The sequence below is a fragment of the Colobus angolensis genome, unplaced genomic scaffold (genome assembly GCF_000951035.1).
Source record: "Colobus angolensis palliatus isolate OR3802 unplaced genomic scaffold, Cang.pa_1.0 Scaffold188, whole genome shotgun sequence".
NCBI classification, from domain to species: domain Eukaryota; kingdom Metazoa; phylum Chordata; class Mammalia; order Primates; family Cercopithecidae; genus Colobus; species Colobus angolensis.
Window position 1 is genome coordinate 1,451,976 of NW_012115021.1, and position 25,027 is coordinate 1,477,002.

At 42.8% G+C, this 25,027-nt stretch overlaps 1 protein-coding gene across 4 annotated transcripts in view; it reads left to right on the forward strand.

The window, feature by feature from the left end:
- The window catches only part of SH3KBP1 (SH3-domain kinase binding protein 1), a 311,350-nt gene that overhangs the window by 190,636 nt on the left and 95,687 nt on the right, over nt 1–25,027 (forward strand). For all 4 annotated transcript variants that reach the window (XM_011940194.1, XM_011940195.1, XM_011940197.1 and 1 more), the window contains 2 exons: nt 2,940–3,015; nt 15,956–16,050. In XM_011940194.1, coding sequence (XP_011795584.1) covers nt 2,940–3,015; nt 15,956–16,050 — 171 coding nt within the window. The remainder of the gene's footprint in view (nt 1–2,939; nt 3,016–15,955; nt 16,051–25,027) is intronic.

Here is a 25,027-nt window from a genome sequence, read left to right on the forward strand (position 1 = left end):
ACTTTCTTCCTTCCCTCCTTCCCTCTTCCCTCCCACCCTCCTTCCTTCCTTCCCTCCTTCTCTTTTCTTCTCCCCTTCCTTTTCCTTCCTTCTCTCCTTCTCCTTCCTTCCCTCCTTTTGCTTCTTTCCTTCCCTCTTTCTCTTTCCTTCTGTCCTCCTCCTTTCTTCCACTTACCCACCACTTCGGTGGCCAACTATCCTCCCCCATATTTCCTTCAGCAATATTGTCACATTGTCTGATCTACTGTACTCAAGTTCCTCTCTGAACTAAGTCATTTAGTAGCAATGACAAGTTCTTAGGCCAATGAGAATAGAGAAGGTAGATGCGTTTGGTGGGAAAGGAGAGAGAGAAGAGAGGGAGAAGAGTTAAAAAGATGTTTGATAATTTATCTAGGTATGAGAATAGGCCTCTGAGTTTTTAATCCAAGAAAAGGCATTTGATTAATACTAATGGACTCCCTCCCATATCAGTCAGTGGTTCTCAAATGTGAGCGTGCATCAGAATCCCATGGAGGGTGTGTTCCTAGAGACTGCTGGGAACCATCCCCAGAGTTTCTGATTGAGAAAGTCTGGGGTGGGGCCTGGGAATTTGCTTTACTAACAAGTTCTCAGGTGCTGCTGGTGCAGGGACCACACTTTTCTAGGTCTGGGTCCTAGAAACAAGAGAAACACTAGGCCAATTCCCATCTCCAGAGCACTGGCAGGAACCGGCTGAGATGGGGAGAAACTTTGCCATATTCTAGACTTTTAATTATGGCCCATGAAGGAGAAGGGAAGATTTAAGGGCCAGCACTTCCCAGAAGATGAGGTTAATACCAGCTTCACCATCACACCTGTTGCTGGGATCCATGCAGAGGCCAGTGTGCTGTGTTTTCTGAAATAGGAAGGAAACAAACCACAGTGAGCTTTGCTTTTTTGTGTCCTTCTGTACCAAAGTAAGTGCGTTGAACTGGTGGCCTTTGCTTGATGTCTGGTAGCTTGGACGTTTTGGTAAACCAGGATATCAAAGATAATGGGCAATACTTTCTTTTGTTACTAAAGAAGGGGAAGTTGTAAAAATGTGCAACCTGTTGAAGGTCTCTCTAAAGGAAGGCATCTGGTTTAATGCCCAAACCATTACATGTGTCCTTTTTTTTTTTCAGGGAAGCAAACAAAGTCAGGAGTAGGGACAGTGTTTACTATTGCCTTTCCTGAATTCTTTGTTCAGTGATACCAGAAGCACTGGTTGTTTTTGTTTTCCTCTTCCTAATGTGTTAACAATGGTGATGCTTTATTCCAGCCCCAGAAAGGGAAAAACAAATATATTGGCAGGGATGCTGCTGGAAGTGTGAACAGGAATGTGAATGAAATGGACACTTTGAGAGCTGCTATTTTTACTATCAGTACCTGATTTTTCAAAATAATTCTAAGAACAGTTTTTCATCAAATTTGACCTGATGCCAGAATAACATCAAGCTTTTTTCATCCCTGATGTTCCCCTGGAATCATAAAATGTTATTAGTTTGAGTACTTAGCAGCAGTTTAGAGGTGGCATATTATGTTGGTTTTCATTTTTTATCCAATATAGAAAGCCCTGCGGCACTAAATAAAAATGTCACCGTGTAGAATGTAAAGGCTTTCTGTCACAAATGTTTTTAAAAATTCATGAAGGACTGAGGATTTGATTTATCTTATCCTCTTTCTGTGATTTATTCATATTTAATGTTAGGTTCAACTTTTGAAGCATGAAGAACTTTTCAAATTAAAAATTGTGGTGAATCAGTTTTATTTGAAGAAAAATTCTACCATGCCAGTTTTTGAATTATGCAGCTCATTCCTCTTCATGTGTTCAAGAGCCGGAGATGTTTGGTTTTCCCAGTGGCTGGAATTCTCACTGGCGAAACCCTTCATTGTTGTGGGGGAGGTTGATTTTCCCAGCTACGTGGTCGTGGCAGCTGTTGCCCTGGTATCAATAGACATTTTCCCTCAGGCATTAATCATGATTACACACGTGTGGTAGCAAAGGGGAAGAGTGGGAACAGACCTCGCCTTGGGAACCACTGGGTCTGTATATTTCTTTCGGTTTTTGAGCTGCTGAGTTGCCTGTGTTTTCAGGAACATCTTTAGGCGGAGATAAGATCCAGTCTTCTCTATGGACGGTTCATAAATAATGTTAATAGAATTAGCTGCAAATGAAGGAAAGGAAATGAACTCAAAACAAACTCATAATCTTTCTTTTTTTAAACTAGTCAGTGGAAGCATAGGGTCTGAGGTACTGGATTTTTTCCAAGCCCTTGGAGGCTTAAAAGACTATAGGGAAAAGAGCTCCTTGGTGGACTCGTTTTTGCCTTTGTGGTAGGCAGGTAGATCTGTCTAGAGGACATGAGAGTATCTCCCCTTTCTCTGGGAGGCAGGTGGAATTCTCGATGGCTAGACAGGGATACAACAGGTTACACTGTCCTGGACATCCTGACTTCTGCCTGCCCACCCACCTGCCCGCCCACCCTGCCCTCCTGGGCCTCCATTCCTGTATCCCTTCCTTTTGATTTCTTCTCTCTTACTTCCACTTTTCCAGCCTGCTGTGACTTTTCAGCATCTCCGTTGGGCCAGCTATTGTACCTCCATAGACTGAGTCAGCTTCTCATAAAATGAGGGGAACTATGCCTGTTTTCTTTGCTAAAAATAGTCAACCTTTTATAAGAGTATCAAGGAAGGAAGAGAATAAAAGCTACTAAGTGCCTACAAGGATAAAACCCTTTTTACCTATTTTTCTCCCTTGTTTGTCATTGGGGATGAAACCTATTAAAGGGTGGCAGCCAGTACACAGAGCAGGGCATAAACCAAAGAATGTGGCTTTTTAAACCAATTTCGAGCGTTTTGTCATTATGATCTGGATCTTATTCCTTTGCTTAATGGAGACAATCATCTTGATAAGTAAAATCATCTGTTTTTCCCCTCAGACTATTGGGAAGAAGTTACCTGCAACTGCAGCAACTCCAGACTCGTCAAAAACAGAAATGGACAGCAGGACAAAGAGTGAGTTTCCTTAGTTATCTATTTCATATTTAAAAGCATTTAAGGATTTCACAATAACAGAAATGTTTTTTAGAAATCCCTATATAACCTTGATAGCTTTTGCAAATGCATCAGAAAAATGTACACAATTGTATTTCATTCAATTCCCCACCATTAGGGTGGGCACAAGTTAGATTCAGAACTCTTGTTTTTTGTTTTGTTTTTCTTTTCCCTTATTACAGAATGTGGTTCTCTCCTGCTATATGTATCTCACTCGTGTGCAGAGCTCGGGTTTATCCATGTATACCGAAAGCATTTTGCACAGTTAAAGTGGCTGAAAGGTTTTAGAGAGTGGCAAATTTAGGGATTCACGGAGCCTTCAGGTCAGAGAGGCCTAACCACTTGACCAATATTACTTACCCTTGACTTCCCACTGGCATCTTCAACACATCTCTGCTTGAATATCTCTAGATACCACTGCATGTCTGCAGGCAGGAGGCTCAAGTCTTTTTGGAAGGATTGGGCTAAGGAATGGGAGGGGTTAACTGTATTTTAGAACAGTGCTAGCCAATAGAAATATCATGTGTGAGCCACATATGTAATTCTAAATTTTCTTGTAGCCATGTTAAAAAAAAAAACAAGGAAAAACAATTGGACTCAATTTTAATGTATTTTTATTTAACTCAATAGATCTAAATATTATGTCCACATGTTATCTACATAAAATTATTAAATGAGATACTTTCCTTACTCTCTTCATGTGAAGTCTTCACAATCCCATATGTATTTCATAGGCATAGTATACCTCAATTTGGAGTAGCTACATTTCAAGTACTCAATAGTCATGTGTGCCTAGTGGCAACCATATTGGAAAGTGTAGTTTTATTTTTGTAATATTTTCTTTTATAAACAATTTTGTGGGTACATAGTAAGTGCATATATTTATGGGATACATGTTTTGATACAGGCATGCAATGTGAAATAAGCACATCATGGAGAATGGGGTATCCATCCTTCAAGCATTTATCCATTGAGTTACAAACCAATTACACTCTTTATTTTAAAATGTACAATTAAGTTATTGTTGACCATAGTCACTCTCTTGTGCTATCAAATAGTAGGTCTTATTCATTCTTACTATTTTTAATACCCATTAACCATTCCCCCTACCCCCAGCCCCCAACTACCCTTCCCAGCCTCTGGTAACTGTCTGCCTACTCTCTATGGACAGTATAGTTTTAGAGTAATTCTGGGGTCCGAGAGGGACTTCCTGGGCTTGAAAATGAACACAGTTCCAAATGTTCAGCTTTCCTAAGCATGTGGAAGAAACCTGACTCCAGCCCAAGCCTTGTTCAGTCCTGAAAGCATCTATTAACTACATCCACATACCTGGCCCTCTAGGAGCAGCATGGTGGGGAATGGGTTACTCATAAGAGTGGGTTTACAGGAAGCCCATATTCTGGGACCAGCTCTGTTATTAGCTAGCCACGTGAACTTGGGCAAACAATTTTATTCCTTTGGCCTTCCTCTTCATCATCTGCATTGTCTATGAAGTCAGAGGGTTATACTAGAGATAAACACCAGGGTTTATCCCAGCATCTTCATCCTCTCATTCAGTTCTAAAAGCTTTACAACTCAGAGGGGAAGGTTTCTGCATTCAGAAAATTAAGCAGCTGATGGAAGAGCCAAAAGGAAGATGTGAACAATTCAGTAGGAATATGAGAAAGATGTCTTAGGTATAGATGTTAATATGCCTGTAAATGGTAACAGGTCAGGAAAGGGAATTATTACTGTCAGCAAAGGCTTGAGGGATGTTTATTGACAGACATTTTTCATAGACACCAGGATAAGAATTTCTGTAGTTGGGCTGGGCGCGGTGGTTCACAACTGTAGTCCCAGCGCTTTAGGAAGCTGAGTGAGGCAAGTGGATCACTTGAGCTCAGGAGTTTAAGACCAGCCTGGGCAACATAGCAAAACCCCCTAGCTGGGCACAGTGGTGTGTACCTGTAGTTCCAGCTTCTCGGAAGGCTGAGATGGGAGGATTACTTGAGCCTGGGAGGTTGAAGCTGCAGTGATTGAGCCAAGGTCACACCACTGCACTCCAGTAGGGCGGCAGAGTGAGACCCTGTCTCAAAAAAAAAAAAAAAATTCTGCAGTTTCACCCCACACACACTGTCTCTAGTTGTCAAGAGCACATTCTGGGGTAATTGTTCTTCCATGATTTCCATTTAGTGCCACCCCAGACCCCTAAGAAGCCCCCTAAAAAGCCCCTTTCATTTGGACCGTTTCCCTGCTTCAGGATTTTGATATGACACCTATGTTTAGGTAACAGGCCACACAGTAACTGAGCAACTACATATTAGAAATGACCCTGAGCTTGGGATCTGAGCAACCTCCTTCCCTCTTCCTTCTGGCCAGAAGACAAACCTATGACAAAACTTTCCCAGCAGTGCAGAAGAGGGCAGCTGCTTCCTACACAGACGTCTGCCTCCTTAGCATGCTAAAATACTAGCTCACATCAGGGTTAAGAGTTGGGATGATTTTAAAAATGTTCATATGAGTTGGTATTTTCTGAGTGAAAGTGAAACTCAGCTGATCAGGATTTATCTAAACAATTAACATTATCATCCCCACCCTCTCCAAAAAAAATAGCTTTTATGATATTGAAATTCATCAGAAACTCATGCTGGGGAACAGATTGGCATAATTTTCATAACAAGAGGAAAACTGTCTAAATATTCATAATGAAGTGCCCTGAGGTTCCTCCAGCTCACCACATCTGGAGTTTCCCTCTTTCTTATTATAATTGATGCAGATTTGTGGCCTCTGTGGGATAGAAAAATAGCCCAAAGAAAGGGCTATTGAATATTTTTTTGAACAAATAGTTTAGTCTTACAGATTCAGAAGACCAGTTGAACAGGTGGGTTGGGGGGAAAAATCCTTGACAGAATTTGTACCAGGGCAGATCAGGCTTCTGCATAAGTTATGACTGCAGGACAAAGGCTGTTTTCCCTGCTGAACCTCATCTCACTTCCTAACTGGACACTCATACCACCTTTGCAATCCCTTTGTTCATTGACTTGCTTCTTAGAGCTGTCATCTGTGATGGCAACAAATGGAACCTTGTTACTATCATTAGATCATTGGTCCCTCTAGGTTGAGGCTGTGTCTTCTACTTGATATCCCCACCATGCAGCCTAGAAAAGTGCCATGGATTCAGTGGGCACATAAAAAATGGTGGTTGAGCAAATGGAGAAGTATAAATGATTTATGATTTATCAGGCTCTAGATTGCACAGTCTTTTAAAAGCTATTAGCACCATTCATGGTGGCTCATGCCTATAATCCTAGCACTTCGTGGGGGCCAAGGCAGGAGGATCTCTTGAGCCCAGCAGCTTGAGGCCAGCCTGGGCAACACAGTGAGACCCTGTCTCTACGAAAAGTAGAAAAAATTAGTTGCGCATGGTGGCACATGCCTGTAGTCCCAGCTCCTTGGGAGGCTGAGGCAGGAGGATCACTTGAGCCCAGGAGGTCAAGGCTGTGGTGAGCCACGATCATGCCACTGCACTCAGTCTGGGTGACAGAGTGAGACCGTATCTCAAAAATATATATAAAAATAAAAAAGCTATTAGCCATTGGTCCCCTTCGCCAAGTGTACATATACATGTATATGTAAGCCCCTCACAGTGAGACCTTAAACACAATGGTAAGTAACATCTTTTGAAAGTGTGTTCCAAATACCTGCTTTAAGAGCCCTCTGCATGGAAAACAGTTCCATTCACTGTAAGAAAACAGCATATAATGTATCTCTTAAAAAGTATGCTTAGATTTAGCTCTAAAACATCTATATGTAAACCTCTCACGCACGATGAGATGCAATGCTAGAAACATCTCTCAAAAATATGTTTGAAACACTTGCTTACAAAATTTTCTGCTTGGAAAACAGTTCCATTCGCTGTATGAAAACAGCACATAATGCATCTCTACAGAAGCAGGTAGATTTAGCTTTTAAAGGTGTATATGGAAACCACATATAATGAAACTTGAAATACAATGGTAAGGAACATCTTTCAAAAGCATGTTCAGAACATCAGCTTACAGAACTCTCTGCTGGGGGAAAAAAAGAGACACATTTGTTCCTGTAAGACACTTGAGCATGTTCTGGGGTCTGAGTGGTTAGCAGTGGTTGCTGGTGTTCTTTGGCTTGCCGGTGTTCCTTGGGGTTTGCCAGACCCTCTCTTCTTACCAGCCATTGCTCTCCCAATCAGCCTAAGACTGTTACCAGTGGAGGGTGTCCAGGTTCTTGGCGTCTTGAACAAAGAATTGGACAAAATGCACAAACAAAGCAAGGAAAGAGTAAAGCAACGAAAGCAGAGATTATTGAAAACGAAAGTACACTCCACAGGGTCAGAGCAAGCACCAGCATAGGGGCTCAAGAGCCCCGTTACAGAATTTTCTGGGGTTTAAATACCCTCTAGAGGTTTCCCATTGGTTACGTGGTACACACCCTATGTAAATGAAATGGTGGCCCACAGTCAGTCTGATTGGTTGTGGAAAGCAGCCAATCAGAGGCTGAAGTGAAGTTACAAAGTTACACTCCTATGCAAACATCTGATTGGTTGCACAAAGCAACCAATCAGAGATACTTTCAATTTTCCATCTGCCATGCAGAAAAAGAGGGGGATTTGCAAAGGGAGTAGCCCCTGGTCCTTTTGTTACTTAGGTGTGGAAAGTTGGGATTTTCCTTTTGATTTAGTTCTAGGAAGTCAGAGTGAATCGGCCTTAGGTTCCCTGCCTCCAGACCCTATTCTGCCTCAAGACCACCAGGTTTATTGGCTCATTGTGACCAGGGAGACTGCACACCAGGGGACCTGTGGATGTTATATCAAGCAAAAGCAAAATTAAAAAAAAAAAAAAAGTTGTTACAGATTTTGAGAAGGGGCAGAATTTAGTGAAATGTAAATGAAATGATGTTTTGATAGACTCAAGGCAGAGCAGGGCTGCTTGGCAAGGGGTCAGCATCGGGTCTTGACTGTGAGGTGGACTCAGGTCCCGTTTCTTTGGCAGCTACCAAGTGAAGATCGATGTGTAGTGGTGTAGTGCTGTGTCCAGAAACCCTTTACGTGAGGTGCTGCACTTGGGCTGGAAATGAAGACTGCTTCTCTGGGTCAAGTGTCTTAGTGCCTTCAGGCAAGAGTGGAATGTTTCATTCTTCCTGATATAATTTTTTTAAAAACCAAGTTTCTGGTAGTTTGTCTCTCCCTGACTTTGTCAGGGAGTGAGAAAGTAGGAGCACTCCAAGAAGGGGGTTGTTAAGGACACTTTGCAACTACCGCATAAGCTTGGGAGAAACACTGTTTCCTGATCACTTTGCAGGTGGCCTTATCTGTGTCTGTTGCCCCAGCCTCAAGAATGGCTGGGCAGATTGCTACTTACTCAGTGCAGCTCAGTTTTGCTTTCTCACCACGTGTTTAAATGGGGGAAAAAAAAGAGAAGGGTCAACTTTCTTGTGTTGGGTTTTCCTCAGCTTCATAATATATACCCAGGAACTCTGATCCTATTTTTTCAGACTGAGTGTTTTTGCCCACATATCCTCCCCCAGACTCACTCATTCTTGGGCCTGGGGATTTGGGCACATCCAATTTGCTGCAGCATGTTTCGTATTCACCCCTTTAGTGTCCTGGATGCCTGTCATGTACTGAAGCCCCTCATGCTTGATGTCCCAAGGGTACCTACCTCTTCCTAAGAAGCACCTTTCACCACTTGCTCCCCGGTACAGACATTGCTGTCTGGATTCAGAGTGGGAGCCTTCCCAGGAGGGTGCCCAGCCTACCTGTGTGGCTTAAGATCTGCATTTCAGATACAGTCCTCTTGAGAAAAAGGTTAACTCCCTGTGTGTTTTCCTGGTAGGTTTTCTTTCTCCCAAAGACTCTCCAAGGAGCTTCTCATCTGAGCAGAAGAAAGTACCATCGAGAGGAGCAGTGATCCAGCCTCTGCTCCATTGTAGAGACAAGAAGGGCTTTGCTTGTCAGATTTTCATTTCTTCTTTTTAAAATATACTTCTCTTTTTAGGGGAGGTTAAATGCTGTCATAATTCATACTTGTGAAATAATTTGAAAGTCAAATTCCCAACAGCGTCCGAGACCGAAGGTGGTTGTTTGGAGTTATGGTCAGCTTCTCCATAAAGGAAGACGCTGGGTTGGCGCTGACAGACATACTGACAGACACATCGTGTTTCATTTCCCATCTGAATTTAAATGTAGACCACAGCTTCTTCACCTCGGCAGTATTGACGTTTGGGCTGGATCATTGTCTGTTGGTGGGCGTTGTCCTGTGTGCATTGTAGAATATTTAGCAGCATCCCTGGCCTCTACCCACTAGATGCCAGTAGCAATCAACCCCCACTCCCTGCCAAGTTCTAATAAGGAAAATTGTCTCCAGGTATTGTCAATATTTCCTGGGAAGCCCTAGTTTCAAACTGCTGGTATAGACTGTAGTAAGCCCCAAGAGGGCATTGTGGCATCCCTGCTGCCTGGCATGCAGTGGACACTCAGTTGTTATTTACTGAATAGATGACAAGCCTAGTATGTATTTCACTACTCCTCACTAGCCCCAGATCCTCAGAATCTGACCCAGAACTGGAATTCCTGTCTAAATCTAGCATATGGCATACCCATCCCCAGTGCTACCACCATGCTGGTCCACCCTCCAGGTCCCCACAACTGTTTTGCTCCTTCCTGGAATTAAACATTTGCTAATACCCATTACTAGACCAGTGGTTCTCACAGCGTGGTCCCAGAACTAGCAGCAGCAGGAGCATCACCTAGGAACTTGTTAGATATGCAAATACCAGCCCTACAGAATCAGAACCCCTGGGGGTGGGGCCCAGTTGATCTGTTTTTACAAACTCTCCACCTGATGCCAATGCCCACTCAAGCCTAAGAACCACTGACCTAGACTAAGTCTTTTTTTTTTTTTTTTTTTGGAGACGGATTCTTGCTGTATCGCCTAGGCTAGAGTGCAGTGGTGCAATCTCGGCTCATTGCAACCTCTGCCTCCCGGGTTCAAGCGATTGTCCTGCCTCAGCCTCCCGAGTAGCTGGGACTACAGGCACCCACCAACAAGCCCAACTAATTTTTGTATTTTTAGTAGAGACAGGGTTTCACAATGTTGGTCAGGCTAGTCTCGAGCTCCTGACCTCGTGATCCGCCCACCTCAGCCTCCCAAAGTGCTGGGATTACAGGCGTGAGCCACTGTGCCCGGCCAGACTAAGATTTTTAAAGCTTCCCTGATGATGAGAATCACCAGAGTGTGTGTTTAGTAAATGGATTCCTGGTCCCACCTCAGATCTGAAGATTCAGATCTGCAGGGAAGAGGTCTGGGAAGATAATAGAATGAACAGGTGCCCCACAAAATTCTTATCAGGGATGACTGATTGAGAAACACGCCCCAATCTTACTCCTCTGGTCAGTGTCCTAGAACATTGTACAAAGCTCATTGTCATTTTCTTCCTCTCTAACAAGATCCTGAGTCTCTTGTTTGGGAAGTGATTGTCCCATTTCAGATACTCTGATACTTTAAGCCAAATGCATGGCTCTCATCCTGTCTTCACTGTTGTCTGGTCAACATTGTATATATACATACCCTTTTCTGCTACTTGAGCTCCTGGAGCAGATAGTGTCTTATTTACCTTCATTTCTCTTTCCTAGAACATAATAGAAGTTCACACCCTTATGTGCAATTCCAAAATATAAAAAGCTCTGAAAAGAAAATGTTTTATTACTCATTGGGTGATAAAACTTGTTCTGGACTGACATATGTCTATTCATAGTCTTTATTTTTCCCACTTGGAGTGACCAGTCATCCATTTCCTGCAGAATTTTAATGGTTGGGTGCCGCCCCAGCCCCCAACTGAGGATGTTACATATTATATGGTATATGCAGTATATTTCCTTTCTAAAATCTGAATAATCCTGTCCGCAGGGGTTCTGAATGGGGGATTACCAACCAGTAGTGTCTGAGATAATATTTGTCAGTTGAACGAAAGAATTTGATTATGATGTTGGTGAAACTAGACTATCCCTGAGCTTGATACTTTTGTTGTACTGTCCCAAGGGAAAGGAAAACTCCAGTTCTAGATGTGACCTGGTATTTTCCAAACGCTGCTTAAAGCTCTGGAAGGCTTCCTACCAGAATCTGCCCATGACACATGGGGTTTTGATCTTTATACCCTAAAACTGAGCCCAAAGAGTTGTCCTGGATTTAACATTATTTCCTTCCATGTATATGTTCAGCTTGCTGATATATTTATTCTGTTGGTTCTGCTTTTATTTTTTTTTTAAGCTGAGAGGATTTTTGCTTGTTTGTTTGAAGTTGGTTTGTTTTTATTGAATAGATTATAAAACTAGCTGCAGGCAGTCATGTGATGTGGGCATGTGAGTTCAATTCCTTTAACAGTCTGTTTTTAATATTATGTAAATTTCTAAAAGTTTAGAGATTGAAATGATGTTTCTTGGGGAGTGTGTAAATCATGACTGGACTTTTTGGTGATTTTAATAGAGCAAGCCTCTTAAAATTTGAAAACCAATAATTAGTACAGTGGCTCTTGATGTGGGAACTAGGTAACTAACAGCTTTGGGGTCCACAAATCTTCTGATATTGTATACATTTTCTCTGCACATTTGAGTGTGTGTGTGTGTGTACAGTTTGTTGTGTTGTGGGGATTTTTTCTGGAAAGAGTCATTGCTTTTTATCAGACTCTTAAAGGACTCTAAGACCAAAAAAGGTTTAAGAACTGGTTTAGGATTTCAGTCTTATGCTAATTCATTAGTCATTTTTAACCTTTCTAAAGAAAAAAGACAAAATCATCTCAAATTGCTGGATAAATTGTGCTTTATTTCTGTGTGTGTGTGTCTCTATTCATTCCTATTTGATCTCTAATTAAATCCATCCAATTGATGAATAGATGGAAAATGCCTGCCTTCCAAAATTAATTTCATTCCCTTCTTCTCCAGCTCTGTCCAATACTCATTTAAAATGTATAATCTTCCCACATCCAAAGGATCTGGAATTATACCCTTCTTAAGACATATCAAATGCCTCCTCTTTTGAGAACTTTCTCCTAAATGTAATCTTGCCTTTCTCTGAAACACAACAATATTCCATCATAGTGAGTTTATGTGTATGCATGGGTTTGTCTTTTCTTTCTGCCATTCTCCTCGCCTTGCTTTTCTCCAAGAATTAGACTGTCACTTCCATGCTGGGACAGGAGGGGGTGGTTGGGCTTACTTGTATATTACAGTCCCCCAAATTGACAGTATCTTTTTCATGGTGGTGGTTCAATAAATATTTAAATGGAAGTCAGGAATATCTTTGTTCCATATACTTTAACATTCAAACCACAGACTCAGAGTTAATAATTTTTTTGCAGATAACAGTTTTGAGTGTCTTAAAGTCACTGATACATCCAATGCAACATAATATTTTTTTCTTTCTTCTAAAAAAAAAAACAAAAACGGGATACACGTGCAGAACGTACAGATTTGCTACACAGGTATATGTGTGCCATGGTGGTTTGCTGCACCTATTGACCCATCCTCTAAGTTTCCTCCTCTCATCCCCCACCCCCAACAGGCCCTGGCTTCTGTTGTTCCCCTCGCTGTGTCCATGTGTTCTCAATGTTCAGCTCCCACTTATGAGTGAGAACATGCAGTGCTTGGTTTTCTGTCCCTGTGTCAGTCTGCTGAGGATTATGGCTTCCAGCTACTATGACTACATAGTATTCCATGGTGTATATGTACCACATTTTCTTTATCCAGAAATATTTTTATTTTCTAATACTATTGAATTCAGGCTCAAATGCCTCATCAGTAAAAATAAATTCCTATTTTAAAATATATCTTAATAAATTAAAGCGTGTGAAGCTAATGGTTGCTGGGTTTGGTCAGGAGTTCTGGGTGATAGTGCCTGTGACTAGAGTCATGAAAAATCATAGCTCAAAGTCAGAGCTGCCAGGGACCCAAGTCTAGCTGAGTGTGCCCCTTGGAGCCCTCAGAGCTTCACTGACATGTCTTTGGGGACCTGGGTGGGAGATGGGACAGCCCTACTCCCCCAACCAAAACAGCTCTGTTTTAGTTGCTTTATGTTTGAGCTCTGGAGTACGTTGAAATTTGCTAAGTGTCCTGCTGAAGTTAACCAGACTCTCCTCTCTCCCCTCCTTGGCTGGTCCCTGATTTTACACCTGAGGACACTGAGGTCATCCAGAGTTGTAGTGTGATTGTCTCAGGTCATGTGCTTGCGAAAGCCCAGCTGGGAACCCAACCTAGTCCCAGGTATCCTGCCTTCTGGCCCACAATTCTCTCCTCCTCCTCCTTGTGGCCCCTCCAAGTGTTCCTCCATTTTATAGGGGTCACTTGGAGATCATCAAGAAACATTGAGTGGGAGCTCTGTATCAGGTTCTGGGGATGCAAAGAGAGCTGAGACATGCTACAGCAACCCCTGGCACCAGTATCTCCTCTTTTTCTCTAACAGTGGTGCTTTCCAGATAATTCTGTGTCTAATGCCTTACACATAAAACAGCGTAGCTGCACAGTCGAAGTGTTCTAAAGCTGGATTATGGTGATTGTTACACAACTGTATAAATTTATTAAAACTCATCAAATTACCACTGATTTTCTTGGCATTCCTCTTGCAGTTGAAATATGATTTCAGTAGCACCAAACACTGTACTGACGTCCAACAAAGATAAAATTGTTAAAAGGAGAATGGCAGGGGCAACTGTCTTCCTCAAGTCTGCCTGTCTGTCTCTCCGTGTCTCTCTCTCTCTGTCTCTCCGTGTCTCTCTCTCTCTCTCTCTCACACACACACACACACACACACACACACCCCCCAGGGAAAAAAATCTAACAGCCTCTCCCAACCCCAGCAGTTTTCCTCTCACATCTCATTGGCTGGAAATAGAGCACATGCCCATCCCTAAACCAATCACCAACAAAAGAGAGTGAGATTAACATTATTTACCTGGACATATTTTGCTTTATCCCCAGGGCTGTGAGAGGGTTCCATGTTCCTGAATATAATGCTTGAACAAATTAGGATTCTGTGAACTAGGAAGAGGGTGGGGAATGTCTCCTGGGATGTTAACCAGCAGTCTCTGTTACACTTCATTAACTTTTTTTTGACTGAAGGGAACAGAAACATGACCTGTTCCTTCTTTCTTTGTTGGCTGTGGGTTTCTGTATTCTTTGTAAAAATGGCTCCATGATTTCCATCCAAATAATTATTCTTAAAGCCAGGACTCTGTAGTGCAGTTCTTCAGTGATACTGTGTTTGTGTTGTTGTAAGTTTTGAGGTTGGCAGTCATGTTTCACTAGCACAGTCAATAGGAAAATTGATGAGGAGCTGTCATTATCCAATTTAAAGATGTTTTAACTTTTTCTGTCTCTTTAGAACATTTGACCAATTCAGATTTGGGGAGGTTTGCTATTACTAAGTAAAGAGAGATAGAATGTTGGTAACTATGTGGGTTTAGGAATATGGTATTGATGGGATTTAGAACTATTGCCCCTCAGCACAGGTTAAGGGGCACAAGCCATCAGAGGCCCAGAATACCCAAGATGGAAAATTTCCAACACTAGGATAGGGAATGTAACTAATACCTTCAAGCCATTGTACAGAATATGAAAACAACTGCACAAAAGCAAAGTGAATACTGCCTCTCCTCCCTTCACTCTTTCCCCTTCCTCCCTCTGTTCTCTGTCCTATCCCAACCCTAGACCACAGTGTATCTGTATTATGGATTTCTTAATTGCTTTTATTTTACATGTCACAATCTCTGGTTGTTGGGATGTTAACCAAAATAAACACACTTCAGTAATATAAATTACACTAGGGACAATGTAATTGTCATCAAGAGGTTACCTCTAAGACATAGCTCTAGGTTGTGATCCATCTGCAGAAATGGGCCTGATGCTTGGGAAATATCTAAGGCCATTCAAAGCCATTAGGTTTGTTGACTTTGATGCAGAATAATCGATGCCTCTCCCAGTAGATACTAATTCTCATGAATTTTTCTTTCCACCTTCTGTCCTGAATCATCAAAGCCTAGTTTTCCAAGTCTTCATTTCTGAAATACTTTACAAATGTTTTCACTATCTTCATAATTTGTGCTTTCAGATAAATAGAGATGATTTAACGGCACATAGACTTTCAAAGGCATGTAATTCGGGACATACTTAAATTGATTTTTAGTGGCCTTAGTAGTTTTCCCTCTTTGGTGAGGGCTATTGTATCTCTTTGCTGAGGAACAGCCATCTATGCATAGGGAGGTTCCCGCAGAAAGGCCGTGGAACATATTTGAATAAGCTCACCCCCACACATATGTGTGTAAAGAATGTTCAGTCAATACTTGTTGGCTGTTTATGGTTGGCATGTGCTTACATAGAAATACATTGACATTTGTCTCTTAAGGCATACCATGATGGGGTAATTTTTTATTGTTTTATGTACCCTGGTAGCTTTGTAACATATATAAATACCTTGTTTCTAATTGAGTAATGTGTGGAAAAAGGCAGTGAGGCAAAACTTAAGGTTTTTTCTGACCTCTGTAGACTATACATGTTTATGCATGCACTTGAAGAGTATATAAAATGGTATATGTCTGTTTTCCTGAGTAAGGAAACCTTTTTACTTTTCTGCCAGAGAAAAGTAAGGCAGTCAGTGGCATCTCATGATGTCACATGATTTGTAAGGGGAAAAAAATGGAAGCCAATAAATATACATGAGCCAAAAATGAGCACTCTCGGGTCATTTCCTGAGGGTCACCCTTTCTTCATGCAGCAGTAGTAATATGCTACCTGTTAAGTGTGCCTTTCCCTGAACTTAATGTGATAGAGAACATTTTCTCCTGGGCCAGCTCATTAGATAAAGCATTTTAAAAGTTATGTTTTCTGTTTTTCTTATAGGCAAGGATTACTGCAAAGTAATATTTCCATATGAGGCACAGAATGATGATGAATTGACAATCAAAGAAGGAGATATAGTCACTCTCATCAATAAGGTAAACAAAGGTTGTCTCCTACCTTCTAAACCGCAAACTGCTTTGGGGTGTTGACTGGACAGTACAAGCTTTTGCTTCAGCGCTTGAAAGCTTGGTTTTCTCGGTCCTGAACTTGTGAGGAAGAATCTTGCATCTTTCCTTTCGATCAAGCTAAGCCCAGCATCCAGGTGAATGCATTCCTTGAGATGAGAATAGATTTGTTTGCCTTAGGGCCAGCTGCAGATTTGCATGGTCCTTCAGAAAAGTCTGTTCCAGAAGGAATAACCCAAAAGGCAGCCTGCTTGGCTGGAGATCCTGCCCTCCACAGCAGCCAGGTTGCAGAGCTCTGTGTCCTGAGGTATTGGAGGAGGAATTTTTAAAAAAAGGCTGGTCATGCCTCATAGGCAGAAAACGCTTAAAGAATGTTTGCTGTTTAGATCAAAGACAGGTAGAGTGCCTGAGAGAATTTTTCCTGTCTCCTTTGGGCTAAGAAGGTTGAATGATTTTATTATTATTAGAGCCAGAGCCCTGTAAATAAACAGAGAGCTATAAGATCTATGTGAAGTGATACAGTTGAACAAGGGCCTTGGCTGTGTACTGTGTGTGCTTTCATTCTATGGTACTCCCCAAGTAGGTGGTTGAAAGATACATTATTTAAGCAATACCCAGAATATATGACTTTTTCTCTGAGGAACAGCATTTTTGTGATGGTCAAATATGGTGAGAAGCTGAACGGTCTTGAAGATGTGTATGGTGGTTTTATTTATTCAGCGGAGTGACAGGGAACTTAGCACAGTTATCTTAGCACAAGTGTGACTTGGGAGATCATTGTGGCTGCCTGCGCTCTCCCAGGGCTGGGAAGCCTTGGCAGGGTGGAGGATGCAGGGAAGGGGAAGAGATTGCAGGTACCTAGAGTTGGGCCCAGGGTCCTGCCAACTCTGACCATTACTGAGAGGGTGGGGACTGTGGTGTCGCCTGGCCCTACCCCTCCCTCAAGGCTTGTCCATAAGGTGATCAGTAAGATTTACCTTTGTTATCAAGAGGTTACCTCTAAGACATGGCTTTAGAGATTGTGTGTTTTAAGAGCCTAATCCAAAGATACCAGGGAACTAATGACCCCAGAAGTTAAGTAGCTTGCCAAAGGTCAGGAGTTTTAGGGACAAAGCTGGTCCTCTCATGGACTCCATATGTCAGTGGTATGGAGTATATAATGCTTTCTGGAATAGCAAATCATTCCCTGTTTTGCAGATCATCCAAGAACTCGTCCATCTTTTTACCTGTAAAGTATTCTCCCCTGAAGTTATTTCGGTATGTCTCTGTTGAACGTGGCAGGAGGAAATGAGGGGAAGAATGCTTCCCTTGTTGTTTTCTGCAAATGAGGCAGAAGTGGTTCTTTTCTGTCTCTTTCAGATTGCTTTCTGATACACAGTGCATTTCCTATTTTTAATCAGACCTGTAACCAAACAAGCGGAATAAGGAAGTTGTTAAATGGGTGTGAAGCACAATACGAATGCTATAATAATTAGCACAGATAATTTGGTTTTAGAAATGCTGGGAAAGGACTAGAGCGATTTTTTCCCCCTTGATGATAAAGTGACCAGAGAATTAAATAACTGCTATTCTTTGCATTTGGTTGGCGGGGGACTCACTAGCCTGTTTTTGTTTTGTCTTTGGAAGAGAGGGAGCCTCTTTTTAGTTGAAAACCTGGTATGTCAGTAATATTTAATGAGGTTTGAGAAAAGAAACACATCTATTTCTGTTTTAACATATTATACTCCAGTCCTTCCATTTGAATACATATCATAATTAGAACACATTCATCTTGATGATTTTGCTCCTAACCTCCCAGCCTGAGATCCAGTCTGGTAAAAATTAATGTGATTTTTCTAACGACCTTAGTCAGAAAGGGAGTATCTATCGGTCCCATCCACATGGTACAGATAAATGAACAGGTAGATGTGGCAGGCTGCTTTCAAGAGTGTCCTGAAGGTTACTTCCCATTTCTCTGGTTTCATAGATTAACGTATCTGGAAGCAGTTTAGAAACTGAAGCAGTGCACTGCTCTTAATATTATATCTACAAAACATGATATTGTCATCTCCGCTGTACACTTGGTCTCTTGACCTGACTTTCACACTGATCCGACTCCTCAGGCCTACAGTTTGGATATCACCATTTTGACACTTGGTCCTCCTAGTCCCACCCTGCTCCCACCCCCAAGCCTTTCTCCATCCCTGCCACTTCCTGCCCTGCAGAGCTGAGCACAGGCTTGAGTCGTTCTGCATCTATCCAGGCCAGGTGAGCAAGGACCAGGCTTCCTCCATCTTTTCTCTAGCACCAACCATAGCACCTGGTCAGGAGGAGAGCCCTGGGGTGGTGAAGGATGGAGGGATGTTTCCCCCCGCTCCAGTGTCCCCTACCTACTTCATCCCTAGCACCTCAGCCCCTTCTTTTTGTCATTCTCTACCAATGCTGTGCTCACTTACCCTTCTGCACCAATCAAAATCTTTAGTAACTTTCTTTTTCTTTGTTGTAAAATCCAGATAGATGATCCTAGCACTCCTTCACCTGGCCTGGCCTCAGTCTGTCTTGGTGGCCTTGGTCCATGTGACTGTTCTGCAGGTACCCCCCGTATATGCCCCTCCTGCTCATGTGTCCTCACTAACTTGACTCAGACCATGTTCCTGATGCCCGAGAGGACGTCTGCCTACCCACATCGCTATTTTGTTTGTTTGTTTTGTTTTATTTTCTTTTTGAGACAGCGTCTCACTCTGTTGCCCAGGCTGGCGTGCAACAGTGTTAATCTCGGCTCACTGCAACTTCCACCTCCCAGGTTCATGCGATTCTCCCACCTCAGCCTCCTGAGTAGCTGGGATTACAGTTGTGTGCCTCCACGCCTGGCTACTTTTTGTATTTCTAGTAGAGATGGGGTTTTACCATGTTGCTCAGGCTGGTCTCGAACGCCTGACCTCAAGTGATCCACCTGCCTCAGCCTCCCAAAGTGCTGGGATTACAGGCGTGAGCCACCGCAGCCGGCCTAGCCACTGCACCCGGCTTCCAGTTTGCTGGGGGTTTTTTGATAGCTAATCACACAGCCAGTCTTAACTCATGCTGCTTGGGCCCATTTAGAGCTTGCTGCTTAAGAAAATCCTTTGTGCTCTATCATTTTGCTTCTATTATTTTTTTATACAACCTGCTGGGAAATCAGATCTCTTGCTATCCCGTGCTTGTGCGGATTTTTACTTTTATTTCCATAAAATGCCTGCCAGCCTTAACCCAGCATTCCAGTTTGCTGGAAGCAATGTGTTCAGATGACAAGTACCATGTAGGCCACCAGCTCCCATAACCAGGGTTTGAATCCCAGCTCCACTCTTCTTGGCTGCGTCTCTTTGGGCATGTTGCTTACCCCCTCTGAGCCTGAGTTTCCTCAGCCATAAAGCAAGGTCCATAAAGCTGACTTCACAGGGCTGCTGCGAGGATTTACTCTGGCAGGGAGGGGTCTGTCAGTGGCACCCATAATTCTAGGAATTGTCACTCAACCCTGGCTGCTCTTTCTTGGGCCTTGGAAATGGGAACGGAAGGGCTCTTGTGTCTGAGCCCAGTTTGCTGCTGAGGCTGGAATGCCATGACGTTAAGTAGGTTAAAATGGTGAAAAATCCACCTAAAATCGTTAAGTATTCACAGTGGAGGAGATTTTAGCAAGAATTTGGAAAGAAAACATGTCATAAATATTTTGCTTGCTGAAAGTGGGAAGAATGGAGTCGGAGCCTGTAAAACCCTGCTGACATTATAGAAAATTGTTACTCTTCCTCTAAGTTAGGAATCGCCCAGAAGTTCATTGAGATGATTGTATACTATTGGTATTACAAAATGAATGGTTTCACCATGATCTGTTTAATATGCATTCTGATACGCGTATTTATTGGATGTAGGAGTGGAGGTGAAAGACCTGAATTGCTGTTCTCTAAATTCTGTGTTCGCCGTAGAGGTTCCTGATAGACCCCGAGTTCCTCTGACATTTACTTTGGTGTCAGTGAAGGTGGTTTCCCTTTGCCCTGCTTTTCTGTGCTGTAGCGGGAGTCACAGAGCAGGCTTTGCCCTCATTTTTAGCCCTAGATTGTCAGTTCATGTGGCTTTCTAGAAAATGAGTCAGACACCTTTAGTGGGTGTGTATAAGCCCTCTGCGGTTCCTGAAATAATATGCAAAGACCCAAACTATTTCTGTGTGTCCCTGGAAACCAGGAGGAAATGTGGCAACCTGAATGGTTTGTTTTCTAGTTTATTTATAAAGAATTTTTGTGAATTTGGGAACATTTCCACTCATGAAGAACACACCTGTGTTTAGCTTTTATTTCCAGTCACTCAAAAATAACTCCCGCGTCTGTGTTCCCACCACCCCCATCCCTGCCTTCCTGATTTGTGCTCAGAGTGTGTTTGAAAAGGTTCCGAAGCTTCTGGGTCTCATTCCCAACTGGAGAAGCTTCCTGGAGAAGGGCTGAGGGCAGCTTGGCAGGAGCTATGCCAGGGCTCAGCTGCAAGGGTGAGATGGCCATTGGAAGATGTCCCATGCTGTGGCTGCTGCCGCTTGGGGCAGAATGAGCCCAGCTATGGAGAGGAGCCATGTTCCCACTCTTGGCCAAAGCCTCCTGGCCCCAGAGCTCCAGCTGTTCCTCACAGCTCCTGCTAACCTAGGAGGGAAGGCTTCCTCTGTGATCCCTTTGTAAATAAGGACCTTTAGGTGTTTCTTATCAAACAGGCTTCCTGGGTAGCTGTGTCTTTATCCTTAAATCATACCCAACCCCCGTGTCTTCATTGTTTTAAGCCTATTTGATGACATCAAGATCAACGCTTAGAAAGCTAACATTATTGGTCAAAATCATGGAGTTGTAGAGATAGAGGGAAGGGGACAGAGGCAATATTAGCTAGCATTAATGTTCATGGAAGGAAGCTGATAGACACACCCTAGAGAAAGAGGGGACCCAGGCTGGGCTCAGTGGCTCATGCCTGTAATCCTAGCACTTTGAGTGGCTGAGACGGGAGGATCACTTGAGCCTGGGAGTTCAAGACCAGCCTGGACAACATGGTGAAACCCCATCTTCACAAAAGTACAAAAATTAGCCAGGTGTGGCATTGTGTTCCTGTAGTCCCAGCTACTCGGGAGGCTGAGGCGGGAGGGTTGCCTGAGCCCAGGAGGTTGAGGCTGCAGTGAACCATAATTGTGCCGCTGCACTCAGGCCTGGGGTACAGAGTGAGACCCTGTCCCCCCAACCACAATAAAGGGGAGACCCAGAATATTAGCTAAGGACAGTTAGTGGCATCCCCAACACAGTAGTACAGTCATCTTTCCTTGGACCATGAGGATTATCCACTGAAGATTATTGACAGCGATTTTAATTTGCACCCTGCCCTCTTCCCCTCACAACAGTCGTTCACTCATTCATTCATTCATTCATTCATACATTGAAGAATATTTATGGTGTGCCAGGAGCTGTGCAAAATGCTGGGATACAGTGGTGAACCAGAAATTCAAACCAGGAATTTTGCTTCTTTGTAGGGACCCCAAGTATTTGGAGCTAGACATGCTGTGAGGGCGCAGTTAGAACCGCTCCTTTCATCTCTACCTCAACATGTTTTCCTCCCTCCTGTCCCAGACAACAGTTGAACATTTAATTAACTTAATAATAGCTAGATCTTTCTCCAGGACCACAGCTTCCCAGCACAGAATTCTGGACCACTGGCAGCAAGAGCCCAGGACCATCATCACCATTCCCTTTTCCTCCGGAGTCTGCCTGGAGCTCAGCATCTCCCCTCATCTTCACAGCAACCCTGGGAATTAGGTGGGACCATGTGTGTTCTCTCCAGATTACAAAGGAGGAGCAGAGGCCCAGAGTGCTGAAGCAGCTTTCCCGAGGGACTCCCAGCAAGTCAGTGTCTGAGCCAGGTCAGAGGCGTCTGCTGACCCTGGGCCAAGTGCTCTTGGAACTTGGGGGCTGGACAAGGTGGTAACTGTGGGTGGAGTTCGTGTTTCCTGTGGGGCTGAGTCACTCCCAGAGGTGACTCTTGTCTACTCATTGAGAGTCCTCATTGTTATTGGATATCCAGGGCAGGTGTCTGTGGAGTTTCCTTTCTAAGGTAATGACGTTATCATTGTTACTTACCAGAAAAACAATATTACCATGCCATCACCCCATCCTTTGTTGCTGATGCTTGCATTTTGAAATCTATGTTTCCAGTCTGTTAGGGTCAGGACATCACTGTGGTGGTTTCTGGATCATCCATGACTGTATGAGTCCACTGTCACCTCTAAAGGAGTGAAATGATGGTCCATGCAGAGGGAATGATGAGTTCAGCTCAGGGTTGACATTGGTTCTTTTTGTGCCTGAGGCCCACCTCCCTAACTGCTTTCTTCCAGTTTCTTCCCATTCCCAGAGTATTTTGCCTTCTTTTCTTCCCAGCCTGGCTGCCACTTAGCTTTCCACTTGCTGTCGTGGGAAAAAAAAAAAAAAAAAGGCAAGTGGGAGTCCTGAGGTCCTTCCTAAGACATTCTGTGATCAACTCTGTTATTTTGTTTGTTCTAATGTTTATTTCCACTTCCTGCCTCCCTCCCATTAATTCATTAATGAAATGAAACATGTATTCATGAGAAAAATGTTTTTAGAATTCCTTGCTTCCCACCCCACAGGGAAATAAGGTTGCCTTCACAAAGAGAAGTGGCCTTAGGAATCTCAAGCAAGATCCTTAGCTTGGTAGGAAGAAAGCCGATCAGCTAAATCGATTGCTGGCCCTGACCCTTTCTCCCTGAACTGCTGAAGCTTTTAGCGGAGCTCAAGTGGTAGGATTCAATGTGGTTCCAAGGGTGAGGAGTAAATTAGCAGATGTCACCCTGAAGATGATGACATGCTGACAGACCCATTAGACGGACATGTTTTATGAGTGAATGAAGAAGTTAAGCATAGGTCTGGGATCATCTGGGTTTATAGACATTTGGAAAATGTCAGTGTTGAGCAAATGAGTCATTTATGTCATAGAATGTATTTCTTGTTAGACTGCTTATGTCCTTATTCTAGACAGAAGTCACAATGTATCCCCTCCTCAGAGCATTTGAAACCCAAAAGAATACAATTTGGTGCTGTTGCATCTTCCTTTTATAAGTAGCCAGGACACTGGGACCAGTGAGAAGAATCATTACCATCACACAGACATAGTTTTAAATTAGATGAGGATGGTAAACATAGGGCTTGGGGTGGGAGAAAATATCTTTTTAGTTTACCAGTAGACAGTCGATGAAATGCCACCCCAACATTTTCATGGCCATTATTATAGATGTTTCCTTTGTATCATGGACAGATAAGTTTGCGGCTGATGTAAATTCCCAGGTTCAAATTATATAAAACTGTCTAAAGAGATCCTGTGTTTGTTCAACGTAATTGTCATATCTCTGCAGAATGCTGTGCTTAAATGGCAGGACATCAGTAATCCCCCATCTTGGGACAGTTTTTTTTTCCCCCCTGCAACACACAGAAAAAAAGTCTGTAGGTATCTTAAGGAATTAGAGAAACTCCCTTTTTTCCTGTTTCTATCTCCACCCTTTCTATTTGTATTTACTCTGATAGCAGTGTTCTGAGACTTAAATGACATGTTATGTCTAAAAGTGCTTTGGAAACATAAAGGTTAAATCATAGGGCTGGGTGTAGTGGCTCACACCTGTAATCCCAACACTTTGGGGAGGCTGAGGTGGAAGGATCGCTTGAGCCAAGGAGTTTGAGACCAGCTTGGGCAACATAGCGAGAGACTCTGTCTTTACACACACAATATTTTTTTTAAAGGTTACATCATAGTTGTTGCTATGATAAGTTATTAGAAGAAGATGAAAAGACAAATGTCTGGTAACTGAATGTTCTTTCTTGGTATATTGAACTGTCCTGAAATTAAGGTCAGTACTTCCCCTGAAATTCCTTTTCATTATTTATTTTAGCTTTTCTTAGGATGAAAGTAATGTATATAGTTGTGTAACTCCTGTCTTGTTCAGTATCTCAAAGCTCTTTGCATTCATATTTGCATTTTATTCAAATACACGGCTTCTGAGATGAAAGTGGCATGGGATACACTTTTTTGTTTGTTTGTTTTTTGAGATGGAGTCTCACTCTGTCGCCTAAGCTGGAGTGCAATGGCGTGATCTTGGCTCACCGCAACCTCCGCCTCCCGGGTTCAAGTGATTCTCCCGCCTCAGCCTCCCGAGTAGCTGGGATTACAGGCAACTGCCATCATGCCTGGCTAATTTTTGTATTTTTGTAGAGATGGGGTTTCACCATATTGGCCAGGCTGGTTTTGAACTCCTGACCTGGGGTGATCTGCCCACCTGGGCCTCCCAAAGTGCTGGGATTACAGGCATAAGCCACCGTGCCTGGCGGGGATACACTTTTAAGTAGTACTTTAAAATTGTATAAATAACACTTACTCTTGGAAAAAAAAGAAAGAAACAGACAAATAAATACAAAGAAAAATCAAAATTACTGGTGACCTTACCACCTTCACATACCTCTTAATATTTTAACAATTTTTCTTTCAGACTTTTTCCATATGTGCACATAATTATAGTTTAAAATAAAAATAGGATCATATTATATACACTATTTTGTGATAACCCTCGTTGTCCAAAATACATCATGATTATCCTTGGCAGCATGGGTAAATGACTCCTTAGCATCCTGAATCCTAATGTATGGAGAGAGTACCAAAATCCTCTTTTTTTTTTTTTTTTTTGAGACATAGTCTCACTCTATTACCCAAGCTTGAGTGCAGTGGCATGATCTCGGCTCCCTGCCACCTCCGCCTCCTGGTTTCAAGTGATTCTTGTGCCTCAGCCTCCTGATTAGCTGGACTACAGGCCTGCACCACCACACCCAGCTAATTTTTGTATTTTTAGTAGAGATGGGGTTTCACCATGTTGGCCAGGCTGGTCTCGAACTCCTGACCTCAAGTGATCCATCCGCCTTGG